Source organism: Dermochelys coriacea, chromosome 10 (assembly GCF_009764565.3).
Source record: "Dermochelys coriacea isolate rDerCor1 chromosome 10, rDerCor1.pri.v4, whole genome shotgun sequence".
NCBI classification, from domain to species: Eukaryota; Metazoa; Chordata; order Testudines; family Dermochelyidae; genus Dermochelys; species Dermochelys coriacea.
In genome coordinates this window covers 68,555,073-68,578,081 of record NC_050077.1, presented here as the reverse complement: position 1 = coordinate 68,578,081, position 23,009 = coordinate 68,555,073, and the positions used below count along the sequence as shown (strand labels likewise).

Below are 23,009 nucleotides of genomic sequence, written 5' to 3'. Positions count from 1 at the left end.
TGACAAGCACTACAGACCTTGTGAATAAGTGAGGTTCTCTATTTCTCTCCAAGTATGATTCCAAGTATAATATAGTATCCTATACCCTGAAAAAAGGGTGGGTTAGTCCCCAAGAATCAGGGGGTTTGATAGTTATTTAACCAGAGCTGTTTTTGGAATTACACATTTTGGTGCAGAAGAAGTCTGCTTCTTGCCCATAAGTCTTCTCCCTTCCCCACCTCCTCTGTTGTAATACTCTAGGGACTGCCTAATTCCTAAGCTAATACAGAAAAATGAGAAGCAGGAAAAAGACCATACTGCCCAACATTCCTGCCATGCTTTGATTACTATTAACCTACTGTTCTAGTCTTTTAGGTGAAAGTTTTGTCTTACTGCACTCTGCAGTAAGACAAAAAAATAGGTTAATCTACTAAATTATTAGTGTTTGAGAAAAGGAAAGGTTTCCTAATGTAAGAAGATAAAAGGAGGACCCTATAGACAACTATTATAAGGGATCTGATTGCCACTGGATGGGCCTTGTTTTCTCCAAGTAAACCCAACTCTTACTCCTGCTTGTTCACATCATGATGCAAAATAATCTGGGGCATCTAGAATGGTTATTGCTCTGTGAAGGGTTATAACTGCACAGCTATGCAGAAGCTTGATGTGTTTTTGCACACTAAGGGGCAGACCTTCAGCTGGTTCAAGTTGTCACAGCTCTACTGAAGTCACTGGAGCTATGCCAATTTACATCAGCTGAGGATCTGCCACTGAAAACTTAAAAATGCATGGAAAAATAAAGGCCGAGAAATACATCTTAAAAGCGACTTGTATTTATTTTAATCAAGCATTACATTTAGCAATAAAGCTGGCAATGGAGGATCAGTTGATTTAATGGTTGAGCTCTCCCAATTAAATCTTACCATGGTTTGCTTCATCAGCAAGTTATTTGTCACGCTTAGCAGAGAGTTTCCAAAACTCTGTCATATTGTCATATGCATGTAACAAGCAGGGAAAAACTGTTCCACGAAGTTGCTTTTGGAATAAAACAGAAGTGTGGTTTGAGATTCATGCTTCATAAGCAATCAGATTCTCCTCCCACCAGTGGCTGTTACTGAAAAACAGATTCTAGATAAAGCTGCTAGAGTGTTTCCAGGTTAGTTACATTTTCTCAGTTAGGTTACTTATTTCAATAGATTTTATTTAAAAACTATTTATATTAAGCAGTGTCCAAGAAAGTTATTCAGCTTTATTCATTAATTGATCATTTACAAACATGCAGTATAGCAGCATCTTACATTATCCCCATGCTATATATTTTTTGATGAACTTGAAGATAGACCATGGCAAAATATGAAAATTACTGCAAAATAAAATATTTAAACAGCCTCTTCCTGGTTAGTCAAGTTAAATAGCTCAAAACCATTTAAATATTCTAGAATTACCCCTGAAGAGTTGCTGAACGTGGGCAAAATGAGAGGTTTTACCCACCCATCTTTCATGTAGGCACTGCTCAGAAGACAAGTAATTTATGGATCAATCTTCTAGAGAGGGTAATGTTTCATCTGCTTGAATAAGGTTTCAATAAAATCTTTAGGTGAAACATTATATTTCTATAATGAAAGCAAACAGGTTGGAAAAGAAAAAGGGTTACTATTACAGTAAAAGTTAAACATTACATCAATTATACACTTGTGCAACACTTAACAGTTGCCTTTACCTTAGGGAGCACTGGCCGTATAAATTACTTCTGACTACTCTCTCCAATTGCCACTCAGAATATTTACATGGAAATGCCAGGTAGGTGCTAAAGGAACAGTGCCCAGCAGTAGCGTATTAAAAACATGGAGATACTCTGGGTAGAAAATAACCTTGACAACTATGGTTTTATGGTTGTTTGAAACTGAACACATACTGCCCTCTTCTTCACTATTTGCAGTAAGGTTCTAAAAATAGTTGGAAGAAGACTCTAAAGAACTTATCCCCCTTCAGCTTTATGAAATATCAACAGCTCTCCAAGGATACTTATCTGGATTATTCAGCCTTAAACCCTCCTTCACAATACTTGTCTCCCCTTGGTTGCAGAGCTCCAAACACTTAACAATTAAATGAGTAGATACCTTATGTAGTATGTTTTCTCTCCTCTTTTCGGCTTTCTATTTTGTTCAACAGCAAGTTATGGCCACTGAAGAATTTCTTTTCATGTTAATTTAGTTCTGACCCATATAGAGCATTCTGACTACCACACAGAGGCCTGAATCAAATAGCAAAACATCTTGTATACTTTCCTAAAGGGATTCACCTTCACTGGATTCGAGGTTCACTGCGTTTGAAATATTTTCTACTCTAAGACTGAGTGGGCAGAAATTTATTTTATTGTAAGTGAGTATGTATAAACGAGTGAGAGAGTGCACATCCCAAGCTAATTAATTCAGAGAGACCAGCTGCCTAAACTTAATTACTTGAGATTTTTATGGATCTATGCTGGGGAGCAGTATAAAATAAGACAAAGCAGAGTTTCATGTGGCCACCATTGCAAAATATTAGGACTTTTGAACAGTGGCGGGAATCTTTTGCTGTGGAACGGAAGCAGCTTGTAAATCCAACAGAGCTGAAATTACAGATTAATAGAGTATTTATCATGTTTGGCTCTAGGTGATGTGGTGCATTAATGCACCAGCCTTTCAGCTCCAGAAAGTTGAATCTAAATCCACATTAAATCACAAATTACAATGAATTTGGTGGTCAGCTCAAACAGCAATTGTTCAAGATAGATCCAGGGACCATCTTTTTGCTCTGTGTTTATATAGTGCCTAGCACTAAACCATGACAGGCTCCTAGTTGATATCGCAATTCAAATAAACAGTAATAATTACAGTTGAGATTCACATTGTTGCAAGGGTAAAGGTAACAAGGTAAAGTTTGAGGTGTTTGAGCAGAGCTCTGAGGAAACATACACAACACTATCAAGCCAGTGCTATTAGTTCCACGATTTCACATTAGCTCAAAATTTGTTTGTAATTTTTGGAGTTAAGAATCGGTGACATTGGCAAGTCTGTGACCTTGTACTGATCCCAAAGTTGAATTTGTTACAATAATTAAAAACTGAAAAAACCTGATTTTGAATATTTTCCCCCCACAAAACCCCCCTTGTTTTTTTAAAAACAAAGCCTACTTTATAATGGTTTTCCCTGTCAGCGTGAGTTATTCAGAACATAACAAGAATTTTTATTACCTTATCTGCAAAACAGGCTAATGAACTGTGCAACTTTATTGCGATTAGCTGCAAAAGGAGGGCTGGTGAACTACGACTATTTGCAAACATGTATATGAATGAGGTTTTGTTGACACAAATATTTGGTGAATAGCTGTTCTTTGTACAAACAATAGTATTCAAGTGAGTAACAGAGGTATCCATGCGCTAACAGGAGTATTCATTCTTTCCTATTTGCTATTCCTCTCTCTCCTCTTGGAAGAGTTTAAATAATCCAATTTGGGAGCAGAAAGAATACCATATGATTTAGATGACAACTCACACCATGAATAGTGCAGAGTGAACAGTTCACGAACATCACACAGGCTGAAATTTGTAGTTATGGCAAATACTTGTGAACAATAAATGCATAAAGAGAAATCAGGATCAGTTTGCAACAGAGTTAAAAACAGAAAAAAAAGAGCGAAATTCATTGCCTAATTTATTTGCAATGAATAACTGGACCAGGACTAGTTTTGATTACATCAGGTAAATTAGAAAGAAAAAAGTTTAAGCAAATCACTTGCAATCTTAGGACAGCAGCTGGGGGAGAGTCTGAAAATTGGAGAGAATAATTCCATTGAATTTCTTGTTATGTCTCATTCAAATAAATTACACAAATGTTAGTCTCTATATAAAAACGTTGGAGAGGCTCAAGTTTATTAAAACTGAAGCCACAAACAAATTACAGCATATAAGAAATCTTGTGTAAAACCTCAAGTCCAAGATGACATTTTGAATCTGCTATACAGAAAATAATCCACCTGCACTTAGCTGAGTTAGTGCAAAACTGAAAGTAGAGGCAGCTACTTATTTCTACTGAGAGTTCTTTGCTTCTCAGCATGCTCCACGATTTTTTCTTCTACGTAAAGTCCTTTTCGCTTTCTCACTGAATTCATGTACTTGCGGGCCTGGTTCTCAGAGTCTGCCTTTTCCCCAAAGTGCAGATATTCCTCCTCAGTAGTTGGTACCCAGAATGGGTCACCTGAAATTACCTAAAAAGAGAAAATTGTAGAAATAGAGGTACATACATTTTTTAAAAAGCAGATTAGAGCATTTCGGGTAAGTTTTTGTGTTCTAAATTATCATATTTTTAGAAGTGAAATCTGAAAAAAAGGAAAAAGGGAAAAAAGAAAAAAAAGAAAAAAGGTAGGTATGGCTTCCTAGGTGGCATACAATAAGCTATTCAAGCCAAATGCATTGAAGCAGCCTTAACATGTTCAATGAGTGAAGTACTCACTTTTTGTAACTTAGCTTTATGCATTTGCTCTTGGATTTAAAAAAAAAAAGCAGAGATTTGGCAGAACAATTATAGAGGCATTAAAATCAAACTAAAAAACTCATTTTAAGTTTCAAAAAGCCACTTCTCATTTAAATTTTTGTTGGATTTGCCCAGCTTGTGGTTTTACTGGCGTTCAGTTGCACTCAGAGAAAACACTCATTTCTATGTCTCAGATTCCTCAATCTCTGTGCAAAACCTTAGTAAAACCAGCCAGGGATCTTGACAAGACCTGGGGAGAGATGAAATCCTCATTTCTGGAGCTAAAGCTTACCCCTGGAGCTGCTCTTGTAGCCTAAAGTTTGTCATAATGCTTGTGGGCCTTGTGAAGCCTCCTATATAGGAGGTTTTGGTCGGTGGATCTACATAGTCATGGACTAAACAGACATGCCCTTATCCCAGCCTTGTACTAGAAACCCAACACTCAGCACGGAAAGAGGGGCAGAGGTGTAGAGACCCCCTGCATAGTCTCCTTGAAGCCTTCCCCACTTTACCCTGGACAGAAGCTGGGAGACTCTTTTTATCATACAACGATACATGGTATTCATATTCACCATCCATTCAATGGTGGGCTACCAGGGATAGCCAATCTTCATTATAAAGATTCTCTGTGCTCTTGAGTAGCATGACACCAGACTGAAACTGGTCCAATACGCTTCCTTACACCGTAAAAATGACACCCACAACCTATGGATATTAACTATGGTAAGCTGTGTTAATATTATGAATTTAAAAGGTAAATAGGGACTGGATGTATTTTCATTTCTCTTTATTAGGTCAGAACAAATGGAATATTTCATATGTGATTAAACAAATAGCATTGGATCTTATAATTCGAATTTATATTTCTTAAAAACACATTACAGAAAAGAATTGAATGGACAACTTTTAACTCAGTAACTGAATGAAAGGTTTCAGAGTAGCAGACGTGTTGGTCTGTATTCGCAAAAAGAAAAGGAGTACTTGTGGCACCTTAGAGACTAACAAATTTATTTGAGCATAAGCTGTCGTGAGCATCCGATGAAGTGAGCTGTAGCTCACGACAGCTTATGCTCAAATAAATTTGTTAGTCTCTAAGGTGCCACAGTACTCCCTTTTCTTTTAACTGAATGATGCAAACCACAGGCTGGGTCTGTAGGGGCTATATTCACAAAGGGGACTTAGGGACCAACATCCAACTTTTAGGCACCACTGTCATTCACAAAACCAAGACCCAGCTGCTGCTCTAACCACTAAGCTAAAGGTTATAAGGGGGGCAGCCTTGTCACCACCACCTCTTTTTTTAAGGACTGACTCAGCTTAGGTGCCTAACTCCAGGAGAGGGTTCGCAGTTGTGAATCCTGAGTGGAGCTCGGTGTCTCCCTCCCTGAAGTTAGGCACCGTCCTCCATTTGAGGGGCGGGCTTAGGCAGGCCACATCCTTGTCCTTAGCTTTTCTTACTAGCTAACTCAAGCAACTCTCTGTTCAATGTGCTGGCTTTTGCGAATCCCTTTTTGGGTGCCTAACTCCCCCCCATGCACTGTAGAGGGAGTCAAGGTATGGAACTTGGGACTGTAGATTCCACTAGGCAGGCATGGTGCCTAAAAGTGAGATGTTTCAGAGTAGCAGCCGTGTTAGTCTGTATTCGCAAAAAGAAAAGGACTACTTGTGGCACCTTAGAGACTAACAAATTTATTAGAGCATAAGCTTTCGTGAGCTACAGCTCACTTCATCGGATGCATTTGGTGGAAAAAACAGAGGAGAGATTTATATACACACACACAGAGAACATGAAACAATGGGTTTATCATACACACTGTAAGGAGAGTGATCACTTAAGATAAGCCATCACCAGCAGCAGGGGGGGGAAGGAGGAAAACCTTTCATGGTGACAAGCAGGTAGGCTAATTCCAGCAGTTAACAAGAATATCAGAGGAACAGTGGGGGGTGGGGTGGGAGGGAGAAATACCATGGGGAAATAGTTTTACTTTGTGTAATGACTCATCCATTCCCAGTCTCTATTCAAGCCTAAGTTAATTGTATCCAGTTTGCAAATTAATTCCAATTCAGCAGTCTCTCGTTGGAGTCTGTTTTTGAAGCTTTTTTGTTGAAGGATAGCCACTCTTAGGTCTGTAATCGAGTGACCAGAGAGATTGAAGTGTTCTCCAACTGGTTTTTGAATGTTATAATTCTTGACGTCTGATTTGTGTCCATTCATTCTTTTACGGAGAGACTGTCCAGTTTGGCCAATGTACATGGCAGAGGGGCATTGCTGGCACATGATGGCATATATCACATTGGTAGATGCGCAGGTGAACGAGCCTCTGATAGTGTGGCTGATGTGATTAGGCCCTATGATGGTATCCCCTGAATAGATATGTGGACAGAGTTGGCAACGGGCTTTGTTGCAAGGATAGGTTCCTGGGTTAGTGGTTCTGTTGTGTGGTGTGTGGTTGCTGCTGAGTATTTGCTTCAGATTGGGGGGCTGTCTGTAAGCAAGGACTGGTCTGTCTCCCAAGATCTGAGAGAGCGATGGCTCGTCCTTCAGGATAGGTTGTAGATCCTTGATGATGCGTTGGAGAGGTTTTAGTTGGGGGCTGAAGGTGATGGCTAGTGGCGTTCTGTTGTTTTCTTTGTTGGGCCTGTCCTGTAGTAGGTGACTTCTGGGTACTCTTCTGGCTCTCTCAATCTATTTCTTCACTTCAGCAGGTGGGTATTGTAGTTGTAGGAATGCATGATAGAGATCTTGTAGGTGTTTGTCTCTGTCTGAGGGGTTGGAGCAAATGCGGTTATATCGTAGAGCTTGGCTGTAGACAATGGATCGAGTGGTATGATCTGGACGAAAGCTAGAGGCATGTAGGTAGGAATAGCGGTCAGTAGGTTTCCGATATAGGGTGGTGTTTATGTGACCATCGCTTATTAGCACCGTAGTGTCCAGGAAGTGGATCTCTTGTGTGGACTGGTCCAGGCTGAGGTTGATGGTGGGATGGAAATTGTTGAAATCATGGTGGAATTCCTCAAGAGCTTCTTTTCCATGGGTCCAGATGATGAAGATGTCATCAATGTAGCGCAAGTAGAGTAGGGGCATTAGGGGACGAGAGCTGAGGAAGCGTTGTTCTAAGTCAGCCATAAAAATGTTGGCATACTGTGGGGCCATGCGGGTACCCATCGCAGTGCCGAGAGTTACCAAAAGAAACTACAGGATTTGCTCAAGAAACTCCCTGAAAAAGCACAAGAACAAATCCGCACAGACACACCCCGGGAGCCCCGACCTGGGGTATTCTATCTGCTACCCAAGATCCATAAACCTGGAAATCCTGGACGCCCCATCATCTCAGGCATTGGCACCCTGACAGCAGGATTGTCTGGCTATGTAGACTCCCTCCTCAGGCCCTTCGTTACCAGCACTCCCAGCTATCTTCGAGACACCACCGATTTCCTGAGGAAACTACAGTCCATTGGTGATCTTCCTAAAAACACCATCCTAGCCACTATGGATGTAGAAGCCCTCTACACCAACATTCCACACAAAGATGGACTACAAGCTGTCAGGAACAGTATCCCCGATACTGTCACGGCTAACCTGGTGGCAGAACTTTGTGACTTTGTCCTGACCCATAACTATTTCACATTTGGTGACAATGTATACCTTCAAATCAGCGGCACTGCGATGGGTACCCGCATGGCCCCACAGTATGCCAACATTTTTATGGCTGACTTAGAACAACGCTTCCTCAGCTCTCGTCCCCTAATGCCCCTACTCTACTTGCGCTACATTGATGACATCTTCATCATCTGGACCCATGGAAAAGAAGCTCTTGAGGAATTCCACCATGATTTCAACAATTTCCATCCCACCATCAACCTCAGCCTGGACCAGTCCACACAAGAGATCCACTTCCTGGACACTACGGTGCTAATAAGCTATGGTCACATAAACACCACCCTATATCGGAAACCTACTGACCGCTATTCCTACCTACATGCCTCTAGCTTTCGTCCAGATCATACCACTCGATCCATTGTCTACAGCCAAGCTCTACGATATAACCGCATTTGCTCCAACCCCTCAGACAGAGACAAACACCTACAAGATCTCTATCATGCATTCCTACAACTACAATACCCACCTACTGAAGTGAAGAAACAGATTGAGAGAGCCAGAAGAGTACCCAGAAGTCACCTACTACAGGACAGGCCCAACAAAGAAAACAACAGAACGCCACTAGCCATCACCTTCAGCCCCCAACTAAAACCTCTCCAACGCATCATCAAGGATCTACAACCTATCCTGAAGGACGAGCCATCGCTCTCTCAGATCTTGGGAGACAGACCAGTCCTTGCTTACAGACAGCCCCCCAATCTGAAGCAAATACTCAGCAGCAACCACACACCACACAACAGAACCACTAACCCAGGAACTTATCCTTGCAACAAAGCCCGTTGCCAACTCTGTCCACATATCTATTCAGGGGATACCATCATAGGGCCTAATCACATCAGCCACACTATCAGAGGCTCGTTCACCTGCGCATCTACCAATGTGATATATGCCATCATGTGCCAGCAATGCCCCTCTGCCATGTACATTGGCCAAACTGGACAGTCTCTCCGTAAAAGAATGAATGGACACAAATCAGACGTCAAGGATTATAACATTCAAAAACCAGTTGGAGAACACTTCAATCTCTCTGGTCACTCGATTACAGACCTAAGAGTGGCTATCCTTCAACAAAAAAGCTTCAAAAACAGACTCCAACGAGAGACTGCTGAATTGGAATTAATTTGCAAACTGGATACAATTAACTTAGGCTTGAATAGAGACTGGGAATGGATGAGTCATTACACAAAGTAAAACTATTTCCCCATGGTATTTCTCCCTCCCACCCCACCCCCCACTGTTCCTCTGATATTCTTGTTAACTGCTGGAATTAGTCTACCTGCTTGTCACCATGAAAGGTTTTCCTCCTTCCCCCCCCTGCTGTTGATGATGGCTTATCTTAAGTGATCACTCTCCTTACAGTGTGTATGATAAACCCATTGTTTCATGTTCTCTCTCTGTGTGTGTGTGTGTGTGTGTGTGTGTGTGTGTGTGTGTGTGTGTATATATAAATCTCTCCTCTATTTTTTCCACCAAATGCAACCGATGAAGTGAGCTGTAGCTCACGAAAGCTTATGCTCCAATAAATTTGTTAGTCTCTAAGGTGCCACAAGTACTCCTTTTCTTTTTAAAAGTGAGATGTTGCAGTGCCTAAGACCTCCTTGTGAATCTCACAGTAGGCCTCTATTATCTAAAAAAATTGGATTTTTTGATAAGCCACTGGGTGCGCGTGCGCAAGAGAGAAACAGCCATGATAAACTGATAAAGGGAAGACCTAACAACAACGTGTTTGTTCCCGTTATAAAAGATACTTAATTCGAGAGCTCTCAAGGTCCCAACTGATGTATCCAGATAAAAAGAAAATGTTGACTTTTATACTAGATGGTCAAAGCAATTATTGTTGAGTTCTTGGAAGTCCAAAAAGCCAAGAAATAAACACCAGATAACATGAAGGTTTGGTAGCCTGTAAGTGCCCTTTGTTGCTGTTGGGATTCTTGTACAAAGACACTTTAATGAATCAGTGTAGAAGACATGTTTAAAGATCTTTTCTTGGAAGAGACATAGTATAGGGGGATGCACCCCTCAAAACAGAATAGGGCTGCTTGTTCCAATTAATTGCTTTTCTTAAGCTGAAGAACATATGTGGACAGGAGATTGGAAAAAGCTGGATTCTCCTAGACTGAAGTCACAAAGAAATCCTTACTGGAACTGGAATAATAAGATTCATCATGAATACAGCTACCTGTTAAATGTATCTGTTTTCTAGTCTATAAGGAATGACTGCTAGAATCCTAGACTAAAGATTACAGTTATCTCCTTCATTTACATTTGTAATACAATTTTTAACCGTGAATTGCTGAACTATAAGTTCAGCTAAATGTGGACAAATAAGCAAGATCTTGTAATAGGTAACAGATATTTTTCCAGTGGATAATGATAAATTTTTTTTGGTAATCATGTCCTGAATAAGAGTACTTCAATCAATAACTCTGTGTTTGTATGTGTGAATGAGAGATCAAGTTACATTCAAGCCCAAATACAGACAAATACTACTCGGATTACTATGTTTGAACTTTGAGTTAGTACAGTGATATCAGCTGAGACTGTGGAATTCTGTACACTGAATGAGTATGCAGTAATGAAACTCATTTGATTTTACTACCGTTAGTGACTATCATACTGAATTAAGAAGTTATAGATGTATACATGAATGTTCTAAGGACTACATTTAAGAATACACTTTAGACTTATTCTTACTTAGTAAACTTTATCATAGGTAAAAGGAATTAGTCCTAAATCATTAAGAGTGTTCATCAAATTTTAGGCTCATATAAAATGTGTGTGTAATCAAATCTGGGAAACAGTCCTTGGTGAATTGATGTTTGGGTAATTAACCAAAATTGTATGGGGCTTTAGTCCTGAGATTCAACTTTTCCTTTCCATTAGTGGACTATTATCTATGAAGGAGCCTAAAAGTAACTGGAATTAATAAGGCATTGAGGAATTTATAGTTACAATTAACAAGGTCACCTTGCAAGAGAATGTCAGATACAAATATTGAATGATAAATTTGACTACTGAATGTCAGTTTAAGTTATTCAGTTGATAAGTTTCAAAATCATACGTTAAGTTTCTAATAATCATCAATGCACTACCCCTAACAGAAATTAATACATTTGATAAAAGACCATGTTTCTTTAATTAAATCCCACGAATTACTGAGAACAGTAGTATAGGTAAATATCAATTGTGTTTTTACACATTTTTCTCACAATCATCAAGGACATTATTTTAAATTATTTTTGAAATACAAGGTTAGAGCTGTCTTAGTACTGAGACAAAGACCAGGAACTTCCAATTTTAGGCAGTTTTACCCCCAAATCTGCAATTTTTAAGTGTGTGTGTGGGGGGAGGGGAGAAAGAGTCTTATTGTATTTATTGTACTTGACCCTGTTTTTAACTGCCATATGACATTTTAAGACAAGAAGGGTCATTTAAAAACTATTTAAATTGAACAAAAATAGGATAAGGAGATATTGACTTAAAATTGGCAAAATATGAAGAAAAATTCCCTAAAAGCATCACATTTTATAAACTATTAATTTAAAAACCCAGGTTTTAGAAAGCCAAATTTTGCTGACATATTTGTAAATTATGAAGCTTAACGTAATTCAAAAGAAAGAAATTACATTGCACTGTAAATCATGAAGTATCTGTTTCATAATGAGGTTACAGTGACTAAAGCTGGAGATGGCTATTTTGGACAAGATGACTTTAATGTGCACCATAGGCTAAATCTTGCAAAGCGCGGAGCACACTGACCCGGAGCCAGCAAAGTGCTGAAACATGTGCTTAAAATTAAGCATGTGCATAATCCCAGTGAAATAAATAGGATGACTCATACACAAAGTTACACTCAAACTCCCACTTCTGTTGGTGGAAACCGAACATGCTCATGGTGGTCTGGCAGGAAACCAAAGGGAAAAAAAATCAGTGCACTATATTAATATGAAAATTAGCTTCCCAAACAGGACTAGATTTTTTTTTTTTAATATGCACATTTGTGATACACTGACCACAGGAATATCTGTGAAAATAACCTAAATCTTTCTACCATCTCTGGCAGTGGCACTTCTGATTAACCAAGGCTCACAAGCTCACAGTGCATAGCCATTCTGATATTTTGAACAAGAACTCATGCTCTCATAATCTATACTTAAAACAAAAAGATAGTCTCTCTTGTTTATGCTTATAAGTATGGGAACTTGGCTGCACAAAACTTACAAAAAAGATTAGAATGATCCGGACTTGGGCCACTTACAAGGCATGTTACTAATTGCTCCATTTTGCTGAAGCTTCCCCATCATCACAGCAAGATTAACCCAGGCATGCACATATGCGCAGGCACACAAAAAATGCCTCAAGAAAAGCCTCCTCTAATCAAGGAAGGGATATGACAGAACACTCTATGGAGTCCATGAGAAACCTCATTATACAGATTTAATTTAATTGAGAAATGTTTAGATACTGTGTGGATGGGTGCTTGAGGAAAAACCTAAGACGGACACATTTTCCCATTAGTGTAGGAAGAAGTTATTTCACTTACATTAACTAAAATTTTATGCCTGGATGCCTTTTCTGTTGATGAAAGAACAGGTGCTATGGACTTCACAGGCAATTCTAGCTCTCAAGAAAGTAGACTGTGTAGAAACAGGCTCCAAGAAAAAGTAACCACATTGTAGTACCAGTTAACAATAGGTTATGAAAAGGCATTGCTGGCTTGGGCATGTTAGAGAATATCATGCTAAATTAAAAGGAGTACTTGTGGCACCTTAGAGTCTAACAAATTTATAAGCTTTCGTGAGCTACAGCTCACTTCATCGGATGCCACTGCAGCTCACAAAAGCTTATAAATTTGTTAGTCTCTAAGGTGCCACAAGTACTCCTTTTCTTTTTGCGAACACGGCTGCTACTCTGAAACCATGCTAAATTAAAACAAAGAAGATACAACTAGAAAGAATCTACCAGAATTCAGGAAACAAATTGTGCATTTGCCCTGAGAAGTCACCAAACCAGCCACAGAAGTATGACCCTAACATAGCATGCAGAGCTCTTGTGTGAGGCACAGAGAAAGCAAACTTTATATCGTCTGCCTGTGAAATATCCCCGACTCAGTGGGGTGAAGGCAAGTGCACAGGAGAAAGATCATCTATCTCTTAGTAACAATCAGCAAATGGACTAAAACAGATGAATGTACCAGGTGGTGACCATCCATAGCCTGTTCACAGAGTGCAGGCAGGCATAAGAATGAAACACTTCCCTTTAATACTGCAGAGCAGTTCTCAGTTTACTTCCATTGGGGAGCTGTCAGAACACTGGACATAGGTTCCATAGGAGCAGTGCTGAGTAAGTTTTTGGCTCTTGAACTACTGTTTGTATATTTGGGGGCCACACAGGAAAGTTCTCTATGTCTATGTGGCTGAAATGGAATTTTTATCAAAACAGAACCCTAAATGATTCATTATGTTCTCAATAGAATAATCCTCTTGGGATAGTCTGAGCTGCTTAAGAGAAAGCAGTTAAGGTTGATCTTGGAGAGAAAAAAAAAGAAGACATCCACAAATGTTATTTATCTTATGCTCCAAATCATTTTCACTTAAAATTCCCTTTGTAAGTTTCCAAATACTTTTTGTTGCAATGCAAAACTTTAAAATATAAGATAAAAGTATCTTATAATACATTTAAAAAAAACAGACATACTAAACTATACTGCACATACATGTTAAATATGACAGTTTATTAACATTGCTTTCTGCAGTGGAAAATGTTATATTCCCCACACAAAAACCTCTGTCAAAACAGAATTAGGGTTCAGAATATACTGCCCTAAAACAATAAAATGTTACAGTTAAAAAAAATCAGGAAATTCAATTAACAATCTAACCACCTTTACTCTGCCCTATTTTCTATGCCCATCCTCCATTTGGGGATTGCTAATGCTGACCAGAGGCCACATGAAACTTATCTTAGCCTAGCTATTCACACTGTAATTCTAATATTGTCTAAGAGACATTGCTGGGAGGCACTATATAAAATATGAAGAGAAAAAATAAACATTGTAATTGTAAATGTAAACTTCACTTGAATTTTTTTCAATCTGTGTGATTATGGTTTTCCTGCCATTATGGAATAAATGCTTTTGAGAGAATAGCAAGAAATACAGAAGTATGTTTTAAAATGCCACTACAGTGAATGCAATTTGATAGAGTTACAGAAATAAACATTTTCTTTTCTTTATGACAGGTTTCAGGAGTAGCAGCCGTGTTGGTCTGTATTCGCAAAAAGAAAAGGAGTACTTGTGGCACCATAGAGACTAAAATTTATTTGAGCATGCTCAAATAAATTTGTTAGTCTCTATGGTGCCACAAGTACTCCTTTTCTTTTTTCTTTTCTTTATGCAACTAAGAGTTCTCACTAGTATATATGAGCTGATTTTTGCTGTAACATGACCCAACCACTAGATAACAATCTGGTCCATGTTCAAAGCAAGTAGTAGGGAGGACAGTGGCAATCCACAGCTATGCAAATATAATCTGAGAGTGGAAAATGGCTACTTCTCAAAAGAGCATACATTATAATTAGAAGAAAAAATGATTTTAAAGTTGATTTGCAAAGCTAATTAAAATTGTGGCTTTTAAAAAGTATATTTTGATTGAACATTTAGGTAACGGATCGTTAAAACATAATTTACTTCATTACAGGTGAAGTACTTTTCTAAACACATCAATATAAAACATGATACAATAAAATGAACTAGAGTACACTTCTGATAACAGATTTTGAGAATGGGATTTCTTAAATGCAAAGCAATCTGTTTTGATGGAAGTATTTTTATTCTTCCATTTAATAATTATTTCACTGATCTACTTTATATAAAGCTTTTGGAATTTATATTTTCTCTTTATTTAAAATTAAACTACAAGCAAGTCACTACTAAAATTCCACTATAATTAAATACATCAGTGAAATACATGCTGAAAATTGTGACAGAATAATGGCTAACCTCTTGTGTTCACCAATTCCCTTGCAAAAGTGTAAGCCAATTGAAGGTATAAATAAGTGGTGTTTATAATATCCGCCAGGGGGTGATGTATTTTTAGTAGGTGAACACATTAACTGAAATATTGTAGGGTATTCTTGAGGAAAAAAAATTGTAAAGCATAGAAAGATTTAACTACACAGAATCAACCACCTTTAATACCAAATTTCCTAAACAAATCCTCAAAAGAAAGCACACAACTCGTTTACTACAGCAAGCTGAACACTAAAAGGAAAACAAACTTAATTTTCTCTTAATCTAATTATCTACATGTTAACCATTCAAGGAAAAAATGTCTTTGTGCCTTCAACACAGACAACTCCTTATTAGAGAGACAGTCTCTAATAATTAACTCCTAAAAATGTTAAATTTCTATTTAAATACTATTGAGCATGAAAATTTTCTTAAATCCTACAAACAGGTATATAACATGCTTATATGTAAATACAGTAAATAAATTGTTTAACACTTGATATTAATAATGATTCATTCCAATTCTAATAATACACAGATTATATTAGCATGGTTTTGATGATGGTGATTCAGGTATATTGCAGTAGCATTCTTGGCTCCATTGTGCGAGACACTGTAACAATGTATGGCAAGAGACATTTACCGAGCATTACAGCCTAATTAGACAAGAAAAATGACCAGACACCTCCATTTTCTGAGTCCATTAAGAAGACAGCACTTATATGTTATGATAGGTGCTATTTAAAAAACAAAGCTCTCCCCTTCTTAGTCTCCTGAGTTCGAAGATCACCATCTGACATCTGATGAGGGCATATCCTCCACGGTTTCAGTGACAGATATTGCTTCTGCCTTATCCACATCTGAAGCCAGCTTCGAATTTTATTCAGATACGGTTAATTTGCAACTTGTATCCTAACAAACATGCATGTTTAACCTCAGCAGTTCTGTATACGCCCATTAAACTGTTTCTGTTTCGGCTTTGAAGGATCCCCTTAATTAAAGGTGCACTACAGTTTAGCAGTCTTTTTTCATTATTTCTACCTTCCAAAAAAGAAGGAAATCCAAACAGGAATATTTGATTCAAAAAGCTAGTGATAATGCAGTTTTAAGGATGAAAAATGTAGCACACAAGTCATACAAAATCCAAAGGTTAAAGTTTCTGTAACATTAATTTGATACTTTTTTTGGCTGGGAATAAAACTGCTTGCCAGATAGTAACTGTCCCATGCCCTAGTGTATGAACTAGATATATGGTTGTTTTTAGGGCCACTCATCAAATACCATGGTGAGGAGTGTGGAACGTAAGTAGGATAAAATAGAAGACTAATAGTATTGAAGAGAAGGAGTACTTGTGGCACCTTAGAGACTAACAAATTTATTTGAGCATAAGCTTTCGTGAGCTACAGCTCACTTCATTGGATGCTTTACTCTGAATGCATCCGATGAAGTGAGCTGTAGCTCACGAAAGCTTATGCTCAAATAAATTTGTTAGTCTCTAAGGTGCCACAAGTCCTCCTTTTCTTTTTGCAAATACAGACTAACATGGCTGCTACTCTGAAAGTAGTGAAGAGATATCTTTAAAAGGAAGGGGGGGGGCATACCCAATAAGTGATTTCTCTCCAAATTTACTCTATGCCCAGAGTGAGGAAATAAGAGTAAAGCACTGCACTATATTCTGAGTCAGCTGCTGGCGACAAATGTGGAGGATCTTTTTCATATTCACTCGCACTCTTCGCCACTTATCCTCATCCCCAACCAGATGTTTCGTGTAAGACCTCAGAATCCAAAATCTTTAATGACTGTGATCCCATTTGTTCCCATTATTTAGAAAAAGTAAAGGCCCTGGTTCAATATTGCTCTGTTCAAGAATTATATCACTTTGTATTGCTGCAAATATGGAATGGGTTAACATACAACTATAACAAGTTCTGAACCAAAGAATTATAAAGAGTATAATATTTTCTTTTCAAGTCTATTACATGTACTTTCATAAAGGTATCTGAAGAGTGAAACTGTAAAAATAGATTGCTGACTTCAGCGACTAACTTGGGAAAGGTATGTAATTTTATTTCTGCTTTCTCTCCTTAAACTATTTTCCCACAAAAGCTCGACTGGAAATTACATAGGTTTAGTAGAATACAATTGAAAAAAATGACAGAAGTCAGAAACTGGAGAGCAAAGACCATTTATTCCAATTCTAAAACCAACTTCCAAAAGCATCTACAGACCAAAGAAGTATTTTGATCCATGATATTTAATTCTCTTTCAGTGGCTGGAGATTTCAAAAAAGAGTCCTACTCTCCCATCGAATACTTTATGGAAAAAGTTTACATTTTTACGACAGTTTTTCCCCCAAGCCAAAGAGCAAAAGTGACATTTTGGAGTACTATGTAGCTCTTAATATCCTCAGAGGGGACTGATAGGTGGTTTTCCAATTTCTAAAATTTTCCTGGGGGTCAACCAGGGTTAATATCTGCATAGACCATGCAGCATCTTCTGGTTATCAGACCAACACTTGAGGTACCTGATCACTCAATGCTCTGAAAAGGTGGTTAAAAACCTAAAACAGGATCTAGCAGCCAATGAGATTTGTAGCTAGAAGTCACAAATCAGTTTGTTTAATGAAAACAATGACTAAGAATAATGATTTACATTTGTGTAGCACCTTTCAGCCTCAAAACTTATGTCAATACAAGGATTTTTTCTATAGGATTTCCCAACATAGCTACCACTGGTACATTCCTTTGGTGGTAGCAACAGTTTCAAATTTTATTTTTCTACTCCTTTGACTTCACTTATTCCACAATTTTTATTTCATACAATATGCTGACCTATCCCCAAAGCGAGAGGAAAAAAAGATAGCATAAAACCTTGGCAGGTTACACAGCTGTCAGAAAAGGATTAGATTGTTTGGCAGTTCACCAGTATATGTTTCAAAACCAGTTTAGCGAGATATTTAAATTTTAAAATGTGTTCATCAGTTATGGAATTGCCCTACCACAAAACTGAAGTAACTGAACTAGGGCATACAGTTGCTTGTGTTTATAGTACTGAATTAAGAACAGCCCAGTTTCTCAGCTCAGAGTTATTCATAACATTAAAGTCTTTTCATGAGGTGTTAGACCCTGGTCCTGCACTTTGACATAGGAGTAGTCGCCATGAAATCAATGAGATCACTTGTGTGTGCAAAATAAAGCATATGACTAACTACGCATTTGTGTGGGGTTTCTGTTATTTGCATCCACAAGTGGAACAGAGACCTTTGTTTGTAAATGCCATAAAACCAGGCGCACATACTTACATTTGTAAGTTGTGAACTACAAACTGAACAGGTGCATCAGAGATTTTAAAAAAGTTAAACAAAAAAAAAAGAAATTTACTAACTGACCTAGGCAGACACACATTAGATTATTTTTTAAAAAGATGTTTTAGTGTGCGGGAAAAACTTGAATTTGGTATTCCTTAAAATGACTTATCTTTACGGACAGCAAATTCACTGCTTTGTGCTTCCTCTGTTTTGAATATTAAAATTATCTATCATCTTAGGTAAACATTAAAATTCTCTTTGGAGACATGACATTTCGAGACTTTATAAAATTTCCCTAATTAAATTTCTTCAGCTCCTGTTAGGGTGACCAGATAGCAACAGTGAAAAATTGGGACAGGAGGGTGGGGGGCAATAGGCACCTATACAGGACAAAGCTCTGAATACCAGGACTGTCCCTATAAAATCAGGACCTATGGTCACCCTAGGTCCAGTCCCACAAATTGATCTGTTAAGGTGGACCCTTAATGCCTCCCTTTGCAGTACAAGAGGCTTATGTAGCAAGTGTGAAAGTAGAAGCCGCTATATAAAGACGGAAGTTTCTCCAGTGAAACTCATCACACAGTCTTAATGTTCTGCAAAAACACAGCTTTTTACAGGATGGCGAAGGGTAATATTTTTCAATCTTAATTACCCAGAATGAAATATTTATGTATCAATTTATATTTTACACTCACAAAAACTGCATTAAAAGAACATTGAGGTTGCGAAGTCAAGCGCTCAAAAGACAGGAATGCCAGAATGATTGTTGCCCAGGCAACCCTAGAGTTCAGGCTCCTTGTATGAAAGCATTGTGATAATCTTCAATGATATGACCACATACTAATTTTTCTACAGTACCCTTCCTCTTCCAGTGCACAGGCTGGACTTGCTCTGGGAATGAATCAGGGCTGTGTAGTGAAGAAGACTTGTCTGTAGCAGCCCTGACTTATTTGTTGAAGAAGTTAGAAAATGTGTATTATTTTTTCCCACATATTTAACAAGTGTGAGTGGAAGGAAAAGAACATTATAGCCACACTTTAATGAACACTAAAATCACAAAAACGGCTCAAGGAACCCTCTTGTCATTTTTATTTATTTTAAAACCCCACAACCGTTCTGGCTAATTAAATAGCCACCATTTAATATGCCTAACATCTGGAGACAGGTTTGAAAGGTTCCAGATGACTTCCAAGAATTACTTAAGTGTCAGGACTACCATCAAGATGATGATTCATTTGGAGCTCAGTCTGATTTCAGATTAATAGACTAAGAACAAAAGAACTGTTATGTCATTCCTTGTCTGACCACCTCAGACAATAGCACAGACCAAAGAACCTCACCCAATAATTTCTGCATCAAGCCCATAACTTCTGTTTGAGTTTTAAATTTTTAAAAGATATAGACTTGATTTAAAGACTTCAGGTGAAGAAGAATCCACCATGTACCACATTCAACATTCTTTTCTCTAACTTTTCCTTGAACTTTATAGTAAATTGTAGTAAATTGTGTTCTTTAGAGTAGAGTTAGATAAATATTAGAATTTGGACAAAGTCACATATTTACTTTTGAAATATGTTTCTTTTACCTTGAAATAATTAAAACACTAAAATAGCAGCTATCATTGCCCAATTTGGAATGTGTAAACTAGCTTCAACAGGAGAGATTGAGAGAGACATGCCTCAGAATACCTCATGCCCCAGTAGTTAGTAAGGGAGCTTTCTTGGTAGGAAGGAGACCAAGTTCACATCCCTACCGTACATCTGGCAGAGCAGAGACTTCAGCTTGCATCTCCTACAGCCTGAGTGAGTTCCCTAACCACTGGGCTAAGAATTACAAGTAGAGACCACCTTCCCCACCATGCTGCCCTTCTGGCTGTTTTGTGAATCTAGCCCTTTCAAAATGCCCAGAAACAAAATGTTGTGTTGAATTACATTTCATTTGACACAAACTGGACTTTTTATATTTGCTAGAAAATGTTGGCATTTTCGGATTCTTCCCTCCCGATTTTACAGAACTGCCAGGTAACTGAAAAATCAGTTATTTGCCCAGCTCTAATCACATATTTCTTCTACCCTGACAAATGAATGAGGATATCATTTCAATCAAATCTAGAAAATCCAATGACAAACAGATAGATTGTACAAAGTGCCAGATGCCAGAGAGTAGTTGTCAGAAACAAATTTGCCCACATTTCCGTAACAGCAGCAATTACATTTTCAGAACTGAAAATTTGCTAAGCAGTTACTGAAACTATGGCTCAGTTGCAGAAACTGCGATATCATACTACACATGAGCAAATTCGTTCCATCCTCTTGAGAAAATCTGGGTGTTTACGTACATATGGGTTCATTTAGTGGGAACATAGTAGTTATGAATCCTGAAGAAAGTCAAAGGGAAAATTCATTTTCTGGTAACTTCCTATCTGGAATTAACACCCCCGATTGATTTACCTGCTGGGCACGGATACTGGAGGCACCTGAGATTTGTTACAAAGGTGCTCTGGAGATAAGCCACCCCCCATCAGTTGCTCATAACCTCAGCCATGCAGAACATAATGCCATCCACAGCGTAAGGAACTTTGAAATCATAATCAAAAAGGCTGACAAAGGAGGTCCTGTCATCATCATGAATAGGTCGGAATATGAATGAGAGGCTACTAGGCAGCTTTCTAACACCACATTCTACAAGCCATTACCCTCTGATCCCACTGAGAGTTACCAAAAGAAACTAGACCATCTACTCAAGAAACTCCCTGAAAAAGCACAGGAACAAATCTGCACAGACACCCCTAGAACTCCGACCAGGGGTATTCTATTTGCTACCCAAGATCCATAAACCTGGAAATCCTGAATGCACCATCATCTCAGGCATTGTCACCATGACAGCAGGATTGTCTGGCTATGTAGACTCCCTCCTCAGGCCCTATGCTACCAGCACTCCCAGCTATCTTCAAGACACCACTGACTTCCTGAGGAAACTACAATCCATTGGTGATCTTCCAGAAAACACCATCCTAGCCAATATGGATGTAGAAGCCTTCTACACCAACATTCCACGCAAAAATGGACTACAAGCCGTCAGGAACAGTATCCCCAATAATGTCACAGCAAACCTTGTGGCTGAACTTTGTGACTTTGTCCTCCCCCACAACTATTTCACATTTGGGGACAACGTATACCTTCAAGTCAGCGGCACTGCGATGGGTACCCGCATGGCCCCACAGTATGCAAACATTTTTATGGCTGACTTAGAATAACACTTCCTCAGCTCTCGTCCCCTAATGCCCCTATTCTACTTGCGCTACATTGATGAGATCTTCATCATCTGGACCCACGGAAAAGAAGCCTTTGAGGAATTTCACCAGAATTTCAACAATTTCCATCCCACCATCAACCTCAGCCTGGACCAGTCCACGCAAGAGATCCATTTCCTGGACACTACAGTGCAAATAAGTGATGGTCACATAACCACCACCATATACCGGAAACCTACTGACCGCTATACTTACCTACATGCCTCCAGCTTTTATCCAGACCACATCACACAATCCACTGTCTTCAGCCAAGCTCTAAGATACAACCGCATTTGCTCCAATCCCTCAAACAGAGATCCTGTAGGTGTTTCTCTATCAAGCGTTCTTAAAACTACAATACCCACCTGCTGAAGTGAAGAAAGATTGACAGAAGAGTACCCAGAAGTCACCTACTACAGGACAGACCCAACAAATAAAGTAACAGTACGCCACTAGCTGTCACCTTCAGCCCCCAACTAAAACCTCTCCAGCGCATCATCTACAACCTATCCTGAAGGATGATCCCTTACTCTCACAGACCTTGGGAGACAGGCCAGTCCTCGCTTACAGACAGCCCTCCAACCTGAAGCAAATACTCACCAGCAACCACATACCACACAACAAAAAAAACTAACTCAGGAAGCTATCTTTGCAACAAACCCCATTGCCAACTCTGTCCACATATCTATTCAAGGGACACCATCATAGGACCCAATCACATCAGCCACACCATCGGGGCTTGTGTTCACCTGTACATCTACCAATGTGATGTATGCCATCATGTGCCAGCAATGCCCCTCTGCCATGTACATTGGCCAAATCAGAGAGTCTCTATGCAAAAGAATAAATGGACACAAAATCAGATGTCAAGAATTATAACATTCAAAAACCAGTTGGAGAACACTTCAGCCTCCCTGAACACTCAATTACAGACTTGAAAGTGGCAATTCTTCAACAAAAAAAACCAAAACTTCAAAACCAGACTCCAATGAGAAACTGCAGAAGTGGAATTAACTTGCAAACTGGACACCATCAAAATTAGGCCTGAATAAAGATTGAGTGGATGAGTCATTACACAAACTAAAAACTATTTCTCCATGCTAATTTCCACCTACTGTTACTCACACCTTCTTGTCAACGATTTGAAATGGACCATCCTGATCATCACTATAAAAGTGATTTTTCCTCCTGCTGATAATAGCCCACGATTATTGATCTGTCTCATTAGAGTTGGTAAGGCAACCCCC

The 23,009-nt window shown here is 38.7% G+C and overlaps 1 protein-coding gene across 4 annotated transcripts in view; it reads right to left on the bottom strand.

Moving 5' to 3' along the window:
* Positions 1-790: 790 nt before the first annotated feature.
* The window catches only part of EFL1 (elongation factor like GTPase 1), a 158,799-nt gene continuing 136,580 nt past the window's right edge, over positions 791-23,009 (bottom strand). For 2 of the 4 annotated variants that reach the window (XM_038420081.2, XM_038420080.2), the window contains one exon: positions 791-4,227. In XM_038420081.2, coding sequence (XP_038276009.1) covers positions 4,039-4,227 — 189 coding nt within the window. In that variant the 3' untranslated portion in view covers positions 791-4,038. The remainder of the gene's footprint in view (positions 4,228-23,009) is intronic. The other 2 variants (XM_038420082.2, XM_043494408.1) reach the window with 1 other exon arrangement.